Source organism: Macrotis lagotis, chromosome 7 (assembly GCF_037893015.1).
Source record: "Macrotis lagotis isolate mMagLag1 chromosome 7, bilby.v1.9.chrom.fasta, whole genome shotgun sequence".
Classification (NCBI taxonomy): domain Eukaryota; kingdom Metazoa; phylum Chordata; class Mammalia; order Peramelemorphia; family Peramelidae; genus Macrotis; species Macrotis lagotis.
Genome location: NC_133664.1, coordinates 429,190 through 444,929, shown reverse-complemented (window position 1 = coordinate 444,929; position 15,740 = coordinate 429,190). Strand labels below are relative to the sequence as shown.

At 43.8% G+C, this 15,740-nt stretch overlaps 1 protein-coding gene across 1 annotated transcript in view; it reads right to left on the bottom strand.

The window, feature by feature from the left end:
* PPP1R9A (protein phosphatase 1 regulatory subunit 9A) overlaps positions 1-15,740 on the bottom strand; it is an 85,341-nt gene that overhangs the window by 38,279 nt on the left and 31,322 nt on the right. Inside the window, 2 exon segments of the mRNA XM_074195349.1 lie at positions 302-422; positions 568-700. Coding sequence (XP_074051450.1) covers positions 302-422; positions 568-700 — 254 coding nt within the window.

Here is a 15,740-nt window from a genome sequence, read left to right as displayed (position 1 = left end):
AAGGGTCCTGGAAGATAGGGCCAATTCTTCAAGGGCTGAGCTTGACCAAGCAGGGTCACTGCCTGCATCCCTAGAGGCACTCTCCACACCAGCAAGCTTGCCAGCCCATCAGAGAAGTCAAGCAGTTGAGAAAAACTGAAATATATGCCTTCGGATGCAGGCAGGCAGGCACATACCCCTCCAGCCTTCCCCTGGTGGCCACCCCTGGAGGCAAGATAACTTGGACCCAGAAAGACTGCAGATTTGGACCCAACCTCCTGGTCTCACCTCCCCAGAACTAGTCTAGAAGGGCACAACTTACCGACCATCCAGCTGGGCTGCTCCACCATCTGTCACCGTTTTAACAAAGATCCCCAGTTTTTCTAGTCCTGCATCAGCCCCCACACCCATGCCAATGATGCTGATTCCGAGTCCATCCTCATCTGGGAAGAGAAGGAAATGTCCCAGATGGGCACCCCATCACCCCACATCACCTCCAGAAACCCCCAGAGAACTGACCTTCCCCTCTCCCCCAAAACCCCCAAGCCACTCTAGGCCTGTGAGAGGCAATGCCAGTGGAGCTCCTACCTTTATCCAGCTCCACTGGGAAAAGGTCCAGCTTCTCCACTCGCTTCTCCAGCTCATACTCTGCAGACGCTGCCACAGGGTCCACATCATCATTTCTCCGGTCATAATCTTCATTGGAGTATGTGTGGAAAACCTGAAGAAACAGGAAGCCATGGCCAATAAACAGAGAGATCCAGGTTCTCAGGAGCAAGGGAGAAAAATGGAAAGTGTATCATGGAGTGATTCTTGGACAAAGTGAGCAATGTAGCCTTGAACAAAACCAGACTCTGGGGTGAGCTGTTGAAGCTCTAACCCCAAGTCAGCCAGGGGATGAGGAAGAGACACATACTCAGAGACAAAGGAGAGAGAGACAGGAGAGACGTCCCAGCAGAGAGGGTAAGGAAAGGCTAGTGATGAGAGCAGGTGGCCAGCAAGAGCTCAAGGACCCAGGAGGCTCCTCGGGGGGGGGGCGCTGTCAGTGAATGAGAAGAGGAGCAGGGGCTCCTTGCAGACAAGGGGGAGCTGAGGAGAGTCACAATGACCTGGAGGTTGAATCCCAGGGATCCCCAGTGCAACAGGCAACAGATACAGGGAGTCCCTGGCACAGAGATCTGGAGAGATGAGTAGGGGTTCAAAACAGAACTCAACTCTCCTTTTGTCCCTGCCCTAAGCCTGCTCCTCAGGACTGTTAGGAAGTGCCCTCTGACCCAGGGTATTGGCCAAGGGAAGCCCTCCCCCCACAGAACCTTTCTCCAGGCCCATCGTGGATGAAGCACCAGACCGACTGCACTGTTCCCCTGGAGGATTGTCCCTGATTTCCCCAAACTGGCACTCCATCTCCAGGTTGTCCCTGGACTTCCTCATTTCTGCCTCATACCAGCAGCAGCTTCTGTAAGAGGCCTTTCCTGATCTCTGTCCAGTGAGAAGCCCTCTCTCTTCTGAGATCACTCCTTCCTTCGTCTGCTTCTACTTCCCTTTGCAGAAGACACTTACCAAGAGCCAGATGTTGGCTCACTAAAGTTCTATCCTTATCCCCAGTGACTGGCACCAGGAGAGATTACTATTCATCAGCAGTAATACATTAATTTTCCTGAATGACAGAACAAAATGGAGCCAGCAGCAGAAAAAGAAAAGTCAGGAGGTGGGGCAGGGTTGGGGGAGAGGGAAGCACTGGAGGGAGTCTGGGGAAAAGACCCAGAAGACTCAGATCTGGGCATGGTCTCCAAAAAGATGAGAAATGGGAGTAGGGCGTGTCACCAAGAGGAACCAGGATACCCAGGGTCAGATGGGTGGCTGGCTGTACTGGGAAAGGAAAAGAGATGAGTGTCCAAAGATGGACCTAGAAAAGGCCCCTGGGGACTTGAGAGAAGACAGTGGAAGTGCAGTGACAAAGTCAAACTGTGGAGGGTCTAGCTAGGGGAAAATGGGGAGAGAGGTAGTGGAGGCACACAACAGAGAAGACCTTCTTCTGGGAAGGGTCTATGAATGGGAGAGGAGATGGAGGAAGCCAGATGGGGTAGAGCTGGATGCATTTGAAGGGAAAGAACCGTGGACAAAGAAAGGGAGGATCAGGCAGGGTCCAAATGGAAAGGACAGGGATGGGATCTGGAAGGTGGTTGGTGGGCAGGGCTGCTTCTTCTTTCCAAACTGAATTCTAAGGTGAGGAAACAGAAAAATGACTGAGTTCCCAATGGGTGAATTGACTTTTCTCAGGCTGCAGCAAATCTGGTTTTTGAGAGGAGGTTTGTAAGAGCCATGGTGAGGAACATGAGGGTCAGTTAGAAAAGAATCAATGCTTCATCATGTGGCGAGCGAAAGACAAGTGACTGAAGAAACCAAGGTTTGACCATCCAAACATATAGGTATATTAAACAACACATGCCCACTGGCCAACAAGTTGGAATATGGAGCATCACAGAATTTCTAAGACCGACTGACGAAAAGAAAAACAATTAACCAAGATACCACATTGGGTGATCTGACTTCTAATTGAAAGAAAGATTAGGGACTTAGAAGGGGGAGAGTGAAACAGGTATAACTTCCTGAAACCAGACAAGGTTGCCCCTCTGCTCCCAAGTCTCTGTGAACAATCAAAGGATCATGGAATTAATGAGTGACCTATATGGGGCCAGTCAGGTAGGTCATGTGGACTTGCTTGAGATACAGAACTGTGAGAAAACTCCTAGCACTAATCCTCAGATCTGAGCAGGTTTCTGGTCAGCAACACCAAGGTCCTTAGTTAAGGGTCTTTAAGCCCAGGGAGAGGGTCCAGCATCCCAATCACACAGAACCGGGGTCAAACATGCAGAAAATTCCCATAATAAGGTTTTCTTACAAAACAGACCTTGGACTCATAATTAAACAGAAAGGGAACTGAGTTGGCTTCAGAACAGTCACAAGAGGGGAGTCAGTATGGTTCAGTCAGTTCCCACAATTAACTACCAGCTAGATAATGTAGTAGATAGAGCATTGACCTTGAAGTTAGGAGAAGCTGAGTTTGAATCTGGCCTCAGACTCTTAATACTTACTAGTTGTGTGACCTTGGGCAAGCAAATCCCTTCACCCTGACTGCCTCACAGCCAGAGACATCTCCAGTTATCCTGATTCCTATCTGGCCATTGGACCCTGATGGTTCTGGAGGAGAAAGTGAGGCTGGGGATTTAGCACAGCCTCCCTTCACTCAAATCCAATTCATGTGCTTCTCATAGCATCACCTCCCTCATGCCATGGCCTTCTTCAAGAACAAAGGACAACATCATCATCATCATCATCATTGCTGGAGAGCTTCCCAGATAATTCTGACAAAATCTGCTAGTAAATGACCAAATACTTTTAAAATAGGAAAATAATTCATTTTCTTTACAATTACCAGTAGAATTTTATAAATAATAGTATTAAGCCAATTTGGCAAGCATTACTAATGATATAAAGCAAGCCTGAATTTCCATGCCAGATACATTTGGTAGCCAGTCTCATTTATTATCTACAAATATGTGTATGGTTCTTGTTGCTCTCTCAAAACTTACCTCTCTGTTTAATTAGAAAACTCATACCTTCCATTTTTATTACTTGTCTAATTTCTCCTTTAGGAGGAGATTATTCCTATATTATAATATGATCACAAACATGGATTTAAATGATAAAACTTAACTCAGAGATGTTCCAGTATCATTCTATTAATGAACAGATTCAATATTAGACTGGAAATCTACCACTCAGCCCTGTTTATAGACATTTGCTAGGAAAAGGAAAAGGAGGTACATAGTTACAACAATGCCAAGCATGGTCCCCTCAAGGGCACGTGCTCATCTGACATCGACCCACACAGGGTCTCCTTGATTCCAATCATGACTCACAACAGTCTATCATACAGCATCAGGGTAGAGAAAGACTCAGGATTAACTAGGTGGGTAAATATCTTCTTCAGAACGGATATAGCATAATGGGGAAACTGAGTCAAGAGGCTCCAACCTGGGTCATGCTTCAGTCAGCCTTCACTTTTTCCTGAGCAAAGACACCCCCCTGCAGCAATTCTCAGACAGCACTCATGGCTTCATGACAATTCAGGCAATCATCCCTGCCTGCATTCTTCCCTTCAGAAATCATTCAGGATAACAGAATCGACAATGACTAAACACAAGACAAAACTTTTTGGGGAAAAACCCAAACAATAAGACAAAGACAGATTGATAGCCTTAATTTTGAAACAAAGAAATGAGCTGAATCAACCCAAACAAACCATTAGCTGAATCATTTGTAGATTCATGTGAGATGTTACATAACTCAATAGTATTTGTTTGTCATTCCCATAACTTGGTGCTGCGCTATCAAAAATCTATCAGAGGGGCAGCTAGGTGGCACAGTGGATAGAGCACCAGCCCTGAAATTAGGAGTACCTGAGTTCAAATCCGGCCTCAGACACTTAATAATTACCTAGCTGTGTGGCCTTGGGTAAGCCACTTGACCCCATTTGCCTTGCAAAAACCTAAAAAAAAAAAAAAATCTATCAGAGGGGTCTTGCTGCCATTGGAACCCATCTTCCTTTATACCCACCCCCCAGGAGAAAACTTAAAAAGAAAACTACTATTTCACCTACCCCTAAACCACCACACTCCCTGGGCAAACAAGTTAAAACTAAATCTTAACCCTTCCTTCCCTGAGCTCATAAGAAATAGGGTGGAGAGCAGGCGTCGACCCTCCAGAGATGCTAGGGAATTTTTCTGGAAGGCTGACTCCACTGGCTGGCTTCCCTGAAGCACTGTGGCCAAGGAACGAAGGCTTGATCTATTAAGCAAGTGATGCTGCCAACTTCCCGAAAGACATGAGATCAGCTAAGAGGTATCATAGGCCATCAGGGCTGGAGGATGCTTGTGGGGTCTTTTAGGGACATGCTTTATGCCTCCACCACCCCCCGTTATGCAGCCTGATCCAGGTCTGGCTATGGACTCATTGACATGGGGATGACTGCCAACAGCAATCTCCATGACAGGGTGGACTGGAGGCCCCACCTGCTGGCATCTGACTGACCTGAGACAAGCTTAAAGGGAAGCTTTGGCTGCTTATATGTACAGGCCTTAGGTTTACTTCCAAGTTACTCCTCCTTCAGTGACTGGCTCTATTTCCTGTTTTCTCAGAAGACTAAGGTAGGTCCTTGCTCCCTGGGGAGTTTTACTGAAAAGGAAGGGATCTTTTCAGGTGAGTGGGCCACTGGCTTTCTAACCTGGAGACATTCTCTAGGGCTCACCTGGTCTGATCTGCTTCCATTTTCTGCAGCCCACCTATGACAAGGGGATTCCCGGCTGGCCCGGCTCCAAGCCTCCTGGCAGGCACTGCTCACTGCCCTCAGACCATCTCTGATCCCCACCTCTGTTTTCCTCTGAGATTCGGCCTCCTTTGGGCCCCAGTCATGGCCTGCACTTCTCCAAGGGCTTTAGGATGGAAGCTCCCTGAGGGCAGAGAGGGTTTTTCTTTTGCAGGCTGATCACAATGTCAGAAACTCAGTAAGTGTGGATGTGTGAGGAGGAATGTCTTGGAGGGAAGACCACCTCTGCTCCAGTTCAGCTTTAGCCATGGCCACAATAAATAATGGCCCATGTTTCTGCAATGCTTTAGGGTCCAGGGAGGTTACTGTTGTCAGGAATTGCAGCCAAGAGGAATAAATGACTTGCCCAGAGTCATACAGCTGGGCAAAGCTTTATACACACACACTTCTGCCCCCACAGCTTCATGCTGTTTTAAATCAATCAATGAGCATTTACTGAGTGTCTACTGTGTTCTGGGGATACAAGTCTAGAGAACTAAACAATCCCTCCTCACCCAGACAATACTCACAAAGCTGTTTTGCAGGTGGGGATTGGTCAGGCAATTGGTCAGTCAGTCAACAAGCCAGAAAAGGAGAGGAGTATGCGACCCTTGGCATGGTCTCCCTGTTGCACCCTTGGAGATTCATCTGGCCCAGACACCCTCCTCCCCACTGCTGAAGCGCTGAAGTCATCTCAGCAACTTGTTGAACTCTCACAGAATGCTCCTGGGCAGCAAGATCCTTGGTTTCACCTGCTCTCCCCACCACCACCACCACTTTGAACAAGTGATGCTGAAGCGATGTGAATTGTCTTTTCCTGATTCTGGGTTGATTCCATCTGTCTGACTAGGCTGTGGCTGGCACCTTTTTATTGTCCAAACTGAACCAGTCATAGTCATCAATTAGGAGGAAGAAAACTACAACACTTGTCCAGGATTCTTTGAAGAACAGTCACAACCCATTTCATCCACCCTGGAAGGGTTTGACTGATCCAGTTTTGCTGCTCTAAATGACAAATGGTTGTGAACTTTAATGATAAGACTTCTGGCTGAGTTCTTTGGGTCCCAGAACCCCACCAGAGCCAGCAGGGCTCAAAGCAATGAGCCTCCGTTGAAGCAGCCCTCCCCTCCCCGACTCAGAGGGTTTTGTGGGTCAGTCTGCTCCCTCTGCTCAGCTCTCAGAGGGACATCCGTTCCCCTAGCCCCAGCTCTTAGGTGGATGTCTGCTCCCCTCTGCTCCTTCATGGGCACAATGAGAGTCGGCCACATCCCAAATCTCTGACCAGCTCCCAGCAAGTTCTCACTTAGCTTCCCTGGATTGGCTTCAGCCATCTGGCCAAGAACACAAGTCACCGGGAGGAACTGTTCCAGAGAGAAGCACTGACTGATGGAGGGCTAAATGTGACTGAGTCCAATGGAAGCAGGTTGAGGGCAAGAAAGCCAGCCTGAGCAGGACACCAATCTCTTTCCATTTCTGGCCCAGACTGAGTCCACCACCTGCATTCTAGAAAGCATTTGCAAGGGCTTGCCACTAGTCTGACGGGGGCTGGGGACCTCGGAGAGGGACCAGGCTTCCTTTCCATATATCTTCATGCTGCATGACCCACATTTCTCAATTCTTTGCTCAACTGCACATTCAGAAGGCCAAGAAGGTGTCCACCTCCAGGGGCTGCAGACAAGAGAAGGACACCTCTGAATCCTCATCAGCTCCAGGCCTGAGCCTCTTAGAAGAAAGAAAAGCCAACCCCAGAGCCAAACATGCTCTTGAAACAACTGCTCAGTTTTCTTTCTGAATGGCCTTTCCTCAGGACATGCAAGTCACTCCAAAGGCCACCATGAAGAAGAGACAATGCGGCAACTGCGGGTGAAACAAGGATGCCTCCCCCTGCTCCCAGGCCCAGACAAGGCAGAACCACTGGGTTTGTGTTTCCTGTTTCATTCTGAGGGTGGCCAGCCTTACCACCATCTCGAAGCCGACCGTGAGTGAGCACCAAAGCATTGCCTGCCAAACCCTAATCTGAGTGTCCTGCTCCACTGACCACTGAGGTTTCCTCCTCAAAGCCAGGATGACAGTGGCAGAGAGACAGAGACCAGACAAATCACTGCCCCACCCCCATGCACTGCCCTTCTGCCTAGACTTTGGTCCTTCAGGCTAGTGCATGTCTGGGAGAAGAGCAAGGCTGGAGTCTGTAGGAGCTACTGAAGACAGAGTCCCAGGAAGAACACAGTTTTTGTGCTCAAATGGAACATGGCAGTCACAAGTTCCATTTTACAGATGAGGAAGATGAGCCAGTGCTATGGCTGGATGGGGCCTCCTCAAGGGCAGGGGCTGGGTCTTTAAAAGTACAGACTTTGACCTTGATGAAGCTGTTGGAACCAAAACCGAAAACCCCAGCCCTACCTCTTCTCTCCTTCTTGTTTCTCTGAGGAGGAATGAGCTGAAATGGCAGGGCACATTCACCAGGCTGATCTTCGGCACAGACAGCATCTAGCCCAGACCAAGGGCCACCTTGGTCAGGGTGACCCTCCCCAAGCAGCTAAGACAGTCATATATGCTGAAACATAAGGTGACATTCCAAAGCTTTAGACCAACTGTCCAAAAAAGGGGAAGAGAACAGAGCCTATAAATGACAGCCCAGCAAACTGGATGTGGACTCTTGGGAAACTTCTACAAGAGAGTAAGTCTAAAGAGAAAACCCGGGAACCCCAGCATGGGGAGCAGCGAATGCGGAACTAGCAGGCCCTATAAGCTAGGGATAATAACAGCAGCTGCCTCACAGGCTTTGGATGAGTTAAGTGAGGTATGGCATACCATGAGAACTTCATAAATGCTTCTGGGTCTCCTTCCTTCCTCCCTCCCTCCTTCCTTCCCTCCCTCTCTCAAAGACCCCAAGTACCTTAGAGGCAGAACTACACCCCCATGGCAGCATTTAGGAGGAGGCCTCTCCCTGGGGCCTGGCCCTCCTAAGGCTGCCCTGATCTACCTGGAGGTAGGTGCCCTTCAGGCCCTGTACCTGCTGAAGGAAGGGGACCCTCTCCCCTCTACAGGCAGGGCCCTTGGCAGGACAAACAAGGCCTCCCTGGGGTCACCTTTTGGAAACATATTATAGGAACCTTTCTTGTGGGGCTCCAGGCCTACCCAGGCTGAGGACCGTCCCAGCCCAAGGTCCTGCCTCACAATAAGCACCCTTCACAATAAGCATCAATTCATAACGAGAGCCTCGTGACTGGGGCTGATGTCACTGATGTGGGCAACAAGTCAGGAGACCAGGAAGTGGGCTGGCCCATTGAGGATACCTCAAAAAAGGATCCAAGGCTGCAGGGAGAAAGTGAGGCTCTGGAGAGGATGAGAGGCCCCCATGGGACCCCAGCCTGGGGTGCCAGGGCCTGGGTCCAGCAACCACTCCAAAGACCTCCAGCCTTCCAGATTTCTCAGGCTGGGGAGGAGAATCTCCCAGACTGACCCAAGTTCAAGACACTTCCTTTTCCAACATGGCTTGTGCACACACATAGGGTCAAAAGGAAATCTATTTACCAAATATTAAAGCAGTCACTGGAAATGCTGACCAAAATCAGCCTGACACCAAGGTGATGCTTACCCCTTGTTTCCCTGGGGCCTGGCAGACCCACCCCCAGGAGAGGGAGCTAAGAGTCACTGTATGGAGATAGAGACCTGAATTCCAAACAGAAAGCCCACATGACTAATATAGAAATAGGTTATACATAATAGACATGATAGCTTATATCAGCTTATTCACTGTCATGGTGGGGGGGGCTGGAAAAGGAGGGAGACAGAAAAATGTATAACTCAAAAGTTTACAAAAGGATGAATGTTGAAAACCACCCTTGTGTAATTGGAAAAATAAAATAACATTCAAAAAACAATCAAAGGGAGTTCACTTCTATAAATGAGAACTTTCACACCTCTAGACTGAAACTGCCTCTCTCCAAGGCAGGAGAGAGAAAGGAAGATGCCTACTAGGTGCCAGTCCTGTATTAAGCACTTTTTATACTTATGATCCCATTGGATCCTCACAACTACCTTGGGAGGTATAGGCTATAATGACCTCCATTTTACATTTAAGGAAACTGAGGCAGGCAGAGGTTAAATGATTTGTCCAAGGTCACTCAGGATTGAACTCAAGTCTTCCTGACTTCAGACCCAGAGTCCACTAGGCATTGAGCTGCCTCTCCAAGCTGCTTCCTCAGTCTTCATCCTTCCTGACCCACCCCCCCCATCAACCACCCTCCTCTCCTGCTCCTGGATTTTTATCCTATTGCTGTCTCTTGGTCCTTCCACTTATCTCCTCCACTCCTCCACTGGATCATCCCTTGTGTGATGGTATCCCCCAAGGTTCTGTCCTGGGTACCCCCAAGCCAGCATGCAAACAATGTGCCTACTCTGTGTCACCCAACTGCTGAGGATATCAGACCATTCTTTGCCACTCTCCTTGAAAACAAAAGAGCTTCAGTTTTCCACCTGGCTCTATCTCCTTCTCCTTCCAGGTGAGTCAGTAGCTGTTCCACAGCCTCCCTGCTCTCTAAGAACCAACTTGTGCCCCATGCCAAGATGGAGAAGAGCACATTCAACCTAAAGTCCACAGTGAGCACTGTGTGGCTTCTCCTGTCCTCCTCTGCCCCCCCCAACTCCTGCTCCCATCCCTCTACTAGATCAAAATCATCACCACAAGCAAATTGGACATCCTGACTAGGCAGCCCTCAGTTCCCAAAAGGTAAGCAGGAGTCATGAGTCTGCAGAGAGACCTTTGAGCTCCCTGTGACCTAGCAGGCAAAGAAAGACAATGCAGACAGAATCAAGAGTTATTCTTTCTCCTTGTTCATGCAGTTTTCCTTTTCTCATCATCAAGCGTGACATTCTGCATGGAATGGGCTACAGATTTGTAAGCCCTGGATACTACTGAAAATGTGGTATGAGACTCATAGAAAAGTACCCACCATGAGATAGGGGAAATGTGTACAATGCGACCCACATGGGAAAGTGCCTACTAGCAGACCCATATGTCACCCCTTCTGCATGAGGACTTAATCAGCCCCCCTCCCCCACTACAGAAAGTGGGTTGGACACTGGAGATCTCCCTGATCCTCCACCATTGAAGGAGGGCGCTTGGGGAGTCGCTACTCCTCTCCCAGCTGGCTAGCCTCATGGGTTTCATGAACCCTAGAATCTCATCTTTTTGCAGGATGCTCCACTCATTCTCTACCTGGGACCTGGGATTTTAATCTTGCTCCTTCAACTTCTTTTTAGGCATCGCCTTTCCCATTAGACTATAAGCTGCCAGAGGGCAGTGACCCTTTGTAACCTAGTGTTTAGATTAGAGCACAACTGGCAGCAGTAAAGCAGAAAAGGATGGGAAGTTGGAGAACAGCACTGCATTTACTCATTTGGGTCAGAACACTTGGAACCATCAAGTGGAATGAAAATGATGGAAATATTCAGAAGCTACTGAATAAAAACCAAGAACTCTGGATATACCAGCAGGATAGTTTATCCATCTCTATGAAGACAACACTGAATTCCCTCAAAAAAGTCATGATCAAAAAAAAAAAAAGAAATTATCAAAGAAAACTACCCTGATATTCTAGAACCCAAGAATAAACTAGTCAATAAAAGAATCCACCAAACACCCCCTAAAAGAGATTCCAAAATGAAAATGCCAAGGAATATTGTAGCCAAAGTCCAGAATTATCAGGTCAAGAAAAAAATACTGCAGGCTGCTAGAAAAAATGATTCAAATACCAAAGAGTCTCAGTCAGGGTTATACTGGACTTGGCAACTTTGATATTAAAGGATCAGAGGACCTGGTATAAGATACTCTGGAGAGCAAAGGAGCTTGGATTACAATCAAGAATCAAGTACCCTGCATTTTGTAAACTCTTTCAGGAAAAAAGATGGACATTGAATGAAATAGAAGAAAAACACCAGAGCTGAACAGAAAATTCATTCCTCAAATTTAAGACTCAGAGATGCATCAAAAAGGTAAAGAGGAAAGGAAAAAATGTTATTCAATAAGATTAAACTATTTACAACTCTGTATGAGAAAATGATACTATTAGAAGGAGTATACTTATCCAGAGGGTGTGGGCATAAGTTGATTTTGATGGAAAAAAAATTGAAGGCATATAAAAGTATTGTGCTGGTAAAAAAAGGAAAAGGGGAGAAAGAATAGGGCAAATCTCATCGGACTTGACTCAAAGATGAAATAACATGCATTCAGTTGGGTTTAGAAATTTATCTAACCCTACGGGGAATTAAAGAGGAAAGGAAAAAGAAAAGACAAGAGAGAGGAGGAAAGGCAGAAGGGAAAGGGGGAAGAAAAGGGAGAGGGAGCTGATAGAAGTGAGGGCCAAGAAATTGGTGGTCAGAAGCAAAACACTGGTGAGGAGAGATGGGGGAAGGAGAGAGAAAAGTACAAACTGGGGGAAGAGAGAAATAGGATGGAGAATTAGTAGCCATAACTCTGAATGTAAATGGTTTGAGCTCTCCCATAAAAATGGAAGTCAAGAGTAGAGTGAATTAAGATACAGAATCCTACACTATTACATTTGAGATACATATAGTATAAAGATACATAGTATAAAGATACACATAGTAAAGAGATACACGTAGAAACTACATCTTCCCAAAAGTTAATACCAATACTAAACATATATGTACCAAGTGATATAGTATCCCTATTCTTAGAGGATAAGTTAGTTAAATGAGGTATCCAGTTCCTTTCCCAGAAGACATAGACAGTAAAACAATTCTAGCGGGGTCTTCCTCTCTTAGAATTAGATAAATCTAACTACAAAATAAACAAGAAAGAAGTTAAGGAGGTGAATAGAATTTTAGAAAAGTCAGATATTGTAGACCTCTATAGAAAACTGAATGGGGATAAAAGGGAATAAATATTTTTTTCAGCAGTAGACGTCCCCTACACAAGAAACCTGAACTTCCATTAGAGCCTAAAAACTGCACCATCAAATGTAGAAAGGCAGAAGTATTAAATGCATCCTTTTCAGATCATGATGTAATAAAAGTATATGTAATACCTTAAGCAAATTAAGAGAACAAGGAGTAGTTTATCTGTTAGATCTATGGAGAGGGGAGATATTTATGAACAAACAAAATAGAGAACATTATAAAATGCAAAATGCATAATATATACTATATTAAATGAAAAAGGTTATGCACAAAAACCCAATTCATCATGCAAAGGAAATAAAAATTAATTAGAAACTAAATGACCTAATTTTAAAGAATGAGTCGAACAAACAACAAAACAAAGTAATAATAATTTCATCCAAGGCAATGACAATGAGACAAAATACCAAAATTTGTGAGATGCAGTCAAAGCAGTTATTGGGGAAAATTTATATCTCTAAATACATGACTAAAATAGAGAAGGAGATCAATGAATTGGGCATGCAACTAAAAAATTCAAGAAAAAAAATTAAAAATCCCCAGCTAAATACCAAATTAGGAATACTTTATAAAAAAAATAAAATAGATAATTTGAAAAATAAAGGAGAAAGAAGAAATTACTAGAATAAAAATGAAAAGAGTGAATTCACCACCAATGAGGAAATAAAAGTGATAATTCGGAGCTATTTTTCCCAGTGGTATGCCAATCTAAGTGAAATGTATGAAAATGTACAAAAATAGGGGAAGCTAGGTAGTGCAGTGGATAAAGCACTACGGAGGACTTGAGTTCAAATTTGATCTTAGACACTTAATACTTAGTTATGTGACCTTGGGCAAGTCACTTAACTCCACTGTCTTTCAAAAAATAAAAAAATGTACAAAAATTAAATTGCCCAGATTAACAGCAAGAGGAAATAAAATATTTAAATAACTCATTTCAGAAAAAGAAATTTAATGAGCCAGATTAACAAGTGAATTTTTACCAAACATTTAAAGAACAATGAATTCCAATCCTATATAAATGATTTCAAACAATAGGTGAAGGAGTTCTGCCAAGTTCCTTTAATGACACCAATATAATGCTGATATATAAACCAAGAAAAATATATTGATGCAAACATTTTAAATAAAATATTAGCAAAGCAACCAGGAATGCAGGGATGTTTCAATATTAGAAAAATCAATCAGCATAACTGATAATATCAATAACAAAACCAATATAAATTATATGATTATCTCAATAAATGTTGAAAAAGCTTTTCATAAAATACAGCACCCTTTCCTATTAAAAACAGTGGAGAACATAGGAATAAATGAAGTGTTTCCTAAAATGATAAGTGGCTTCTATCTAAAATCATCATATTATATGCTATGGGGATGAGTTCCAAGTATCTCCAATAAGATCAGGGTGAAACAAGGATGCCCCTTATCACCACTACTATTCAATATTGTGTTAGAAATGTTAGCTGCAGCAATAAGAGAAGAAAAAGAAATTGAAAGAATTAGAAAAGGCAGTGAGGAAACAAAACTGTCACTCTACAGATGATATGATGGTATACTTAGAGAATCCTGGAAAACCAATGAAACAATAACTTTAGAAAGGTTGCAAGAAATAAAATAAACAAACATAAATCATCAACACTTCTACATATTACCAACAAAACTCAACAGCAAGAAACAAAGAAATCCCATTTAAAGTAACCATAGACCGCACAAAAATACTTGGGAGTCTACCTGCAAAGACAAATTCAAAAACTATATGAACACAATTACAAAATATTTTTTCCCACAAACTGAAGTCAGATCTAGAAAACCATCAATTGCTTATGGGTTGGCCTAGTTAATATAATAAAAATGAAAATTCTACCTAAATTCGATTATTTATTTAATGTTATACCAAATTACCAAAACATTATTTTATAGAGCTAGAAAAAGTAATTACAAAATTCATCCAGAGGAAGAAAAGATCAAAACTATCTAGGAAATTAATGAGAAAAAAAATGTGAAGGAAGATGGCCTAATTGTAACATGTAAAACTATGTTATAAAGCGGCAATTATCAAAGCTATTTGGTACTAGTTAAGAAATAAGAATGGTGGATCAAGGAAATAGATTGGATACAAAAGAAATAGCAGTAAACAACCATAGTAATTTACTGTTTGATAAACCCTAACACTCCAGGTTTTGAGATGAGAAATCACTATTGGAAAAAACTGCTGGGAAAACTGGAAAATAATATGGCAGAAGCTAAGCATAGACTAACATCTCATATACTATATTAAGACAAAGTCAAAATGGGGACAGGGTTTAGACATAAAGGGTAATACCATAAGTGAATTAGGAGAACAAGGAGTAGTTTATCTGTCAGATCTATGGAGAGGGGAGATATTTAAAAACAAATGAGATAAAGATCATTATAAAATGCAAAATGCATAATATAAGTTATATTAAATCAAAAAGGTTATACACAAAAAACCCCTATGCCACCAAGATAAAAAGAAATGCAGAAATCTGGGGAATAATTTTTACAGCTAGTATTTCTGATAAAGGACTTACTTCTTTTTTAATTTAATATTTATTTATTCTCATTTTGTACAAATTTTTTTATACATTAATAAAATACTCTTGTTTAAAAGTAAAGGGGTGGCTAGATGGCACAGTGGATAGAGCACCGGCCTTGGAGTCAGGAGTACCTGAGTTCAAATCTGACTTCAGACACTTAATAATTACTTAGCTGTATGGCCTTGGGCAAGGCACTTAACCCCACTGCCTTGCAAAAACTTAAAAAAAAAGAGTAAACAAAATACCCCCTCCCCCCAAAAAAAATCACTTGAGCAATAAAGTAAAGGAAAGAGAAAAAAAATAAAATTAAAATTAAAAAATAATAGTAATAATTGTAGGTATGGCCAGGTGGCACAGTGGACAGAGCACCAGCCCTGGAGCCAGGAGCACCAGAGCCCAAATCCAGCCCTGTACACCCAACAATCACCCAGCTGTATGACATGCAAGCCACCCCAACCCCACTGCCCTGCAAAAATCAAAGAAAGAAAAAAAAGACCCAAAATAAAATAAAATAGTAATAATAGTAGGGGTGGCCGGGTAGCAAACAGAGCACAGGCCCTTGAGCCAGGAGTACCTGGGTCCAAATCCGACCTCAGACACCCAACGATCACCCTGCTATGCAGCCCCAGGCAGGCCACCCAGCCCCATTTGCCCTGCAACCCCCCAAAATAATAATAATAATAATAATAATAATAATAATAATAATAATAATAATAATAAATGTGCTTCAGTCTGTGTTCTAACACCAACAACTCTGTCGCAGGTGAATCACATTCTTTATAAGTCCATCACAAAAGTTACTTCTATATTTTTCCAATGTTGCCATTGCTGATCACAGCTCCCTCATTTCGTATTGCTCCACTTCCATGTACTATATTTTCTCTCTCCTTTCACTCTGACTCTGCTGT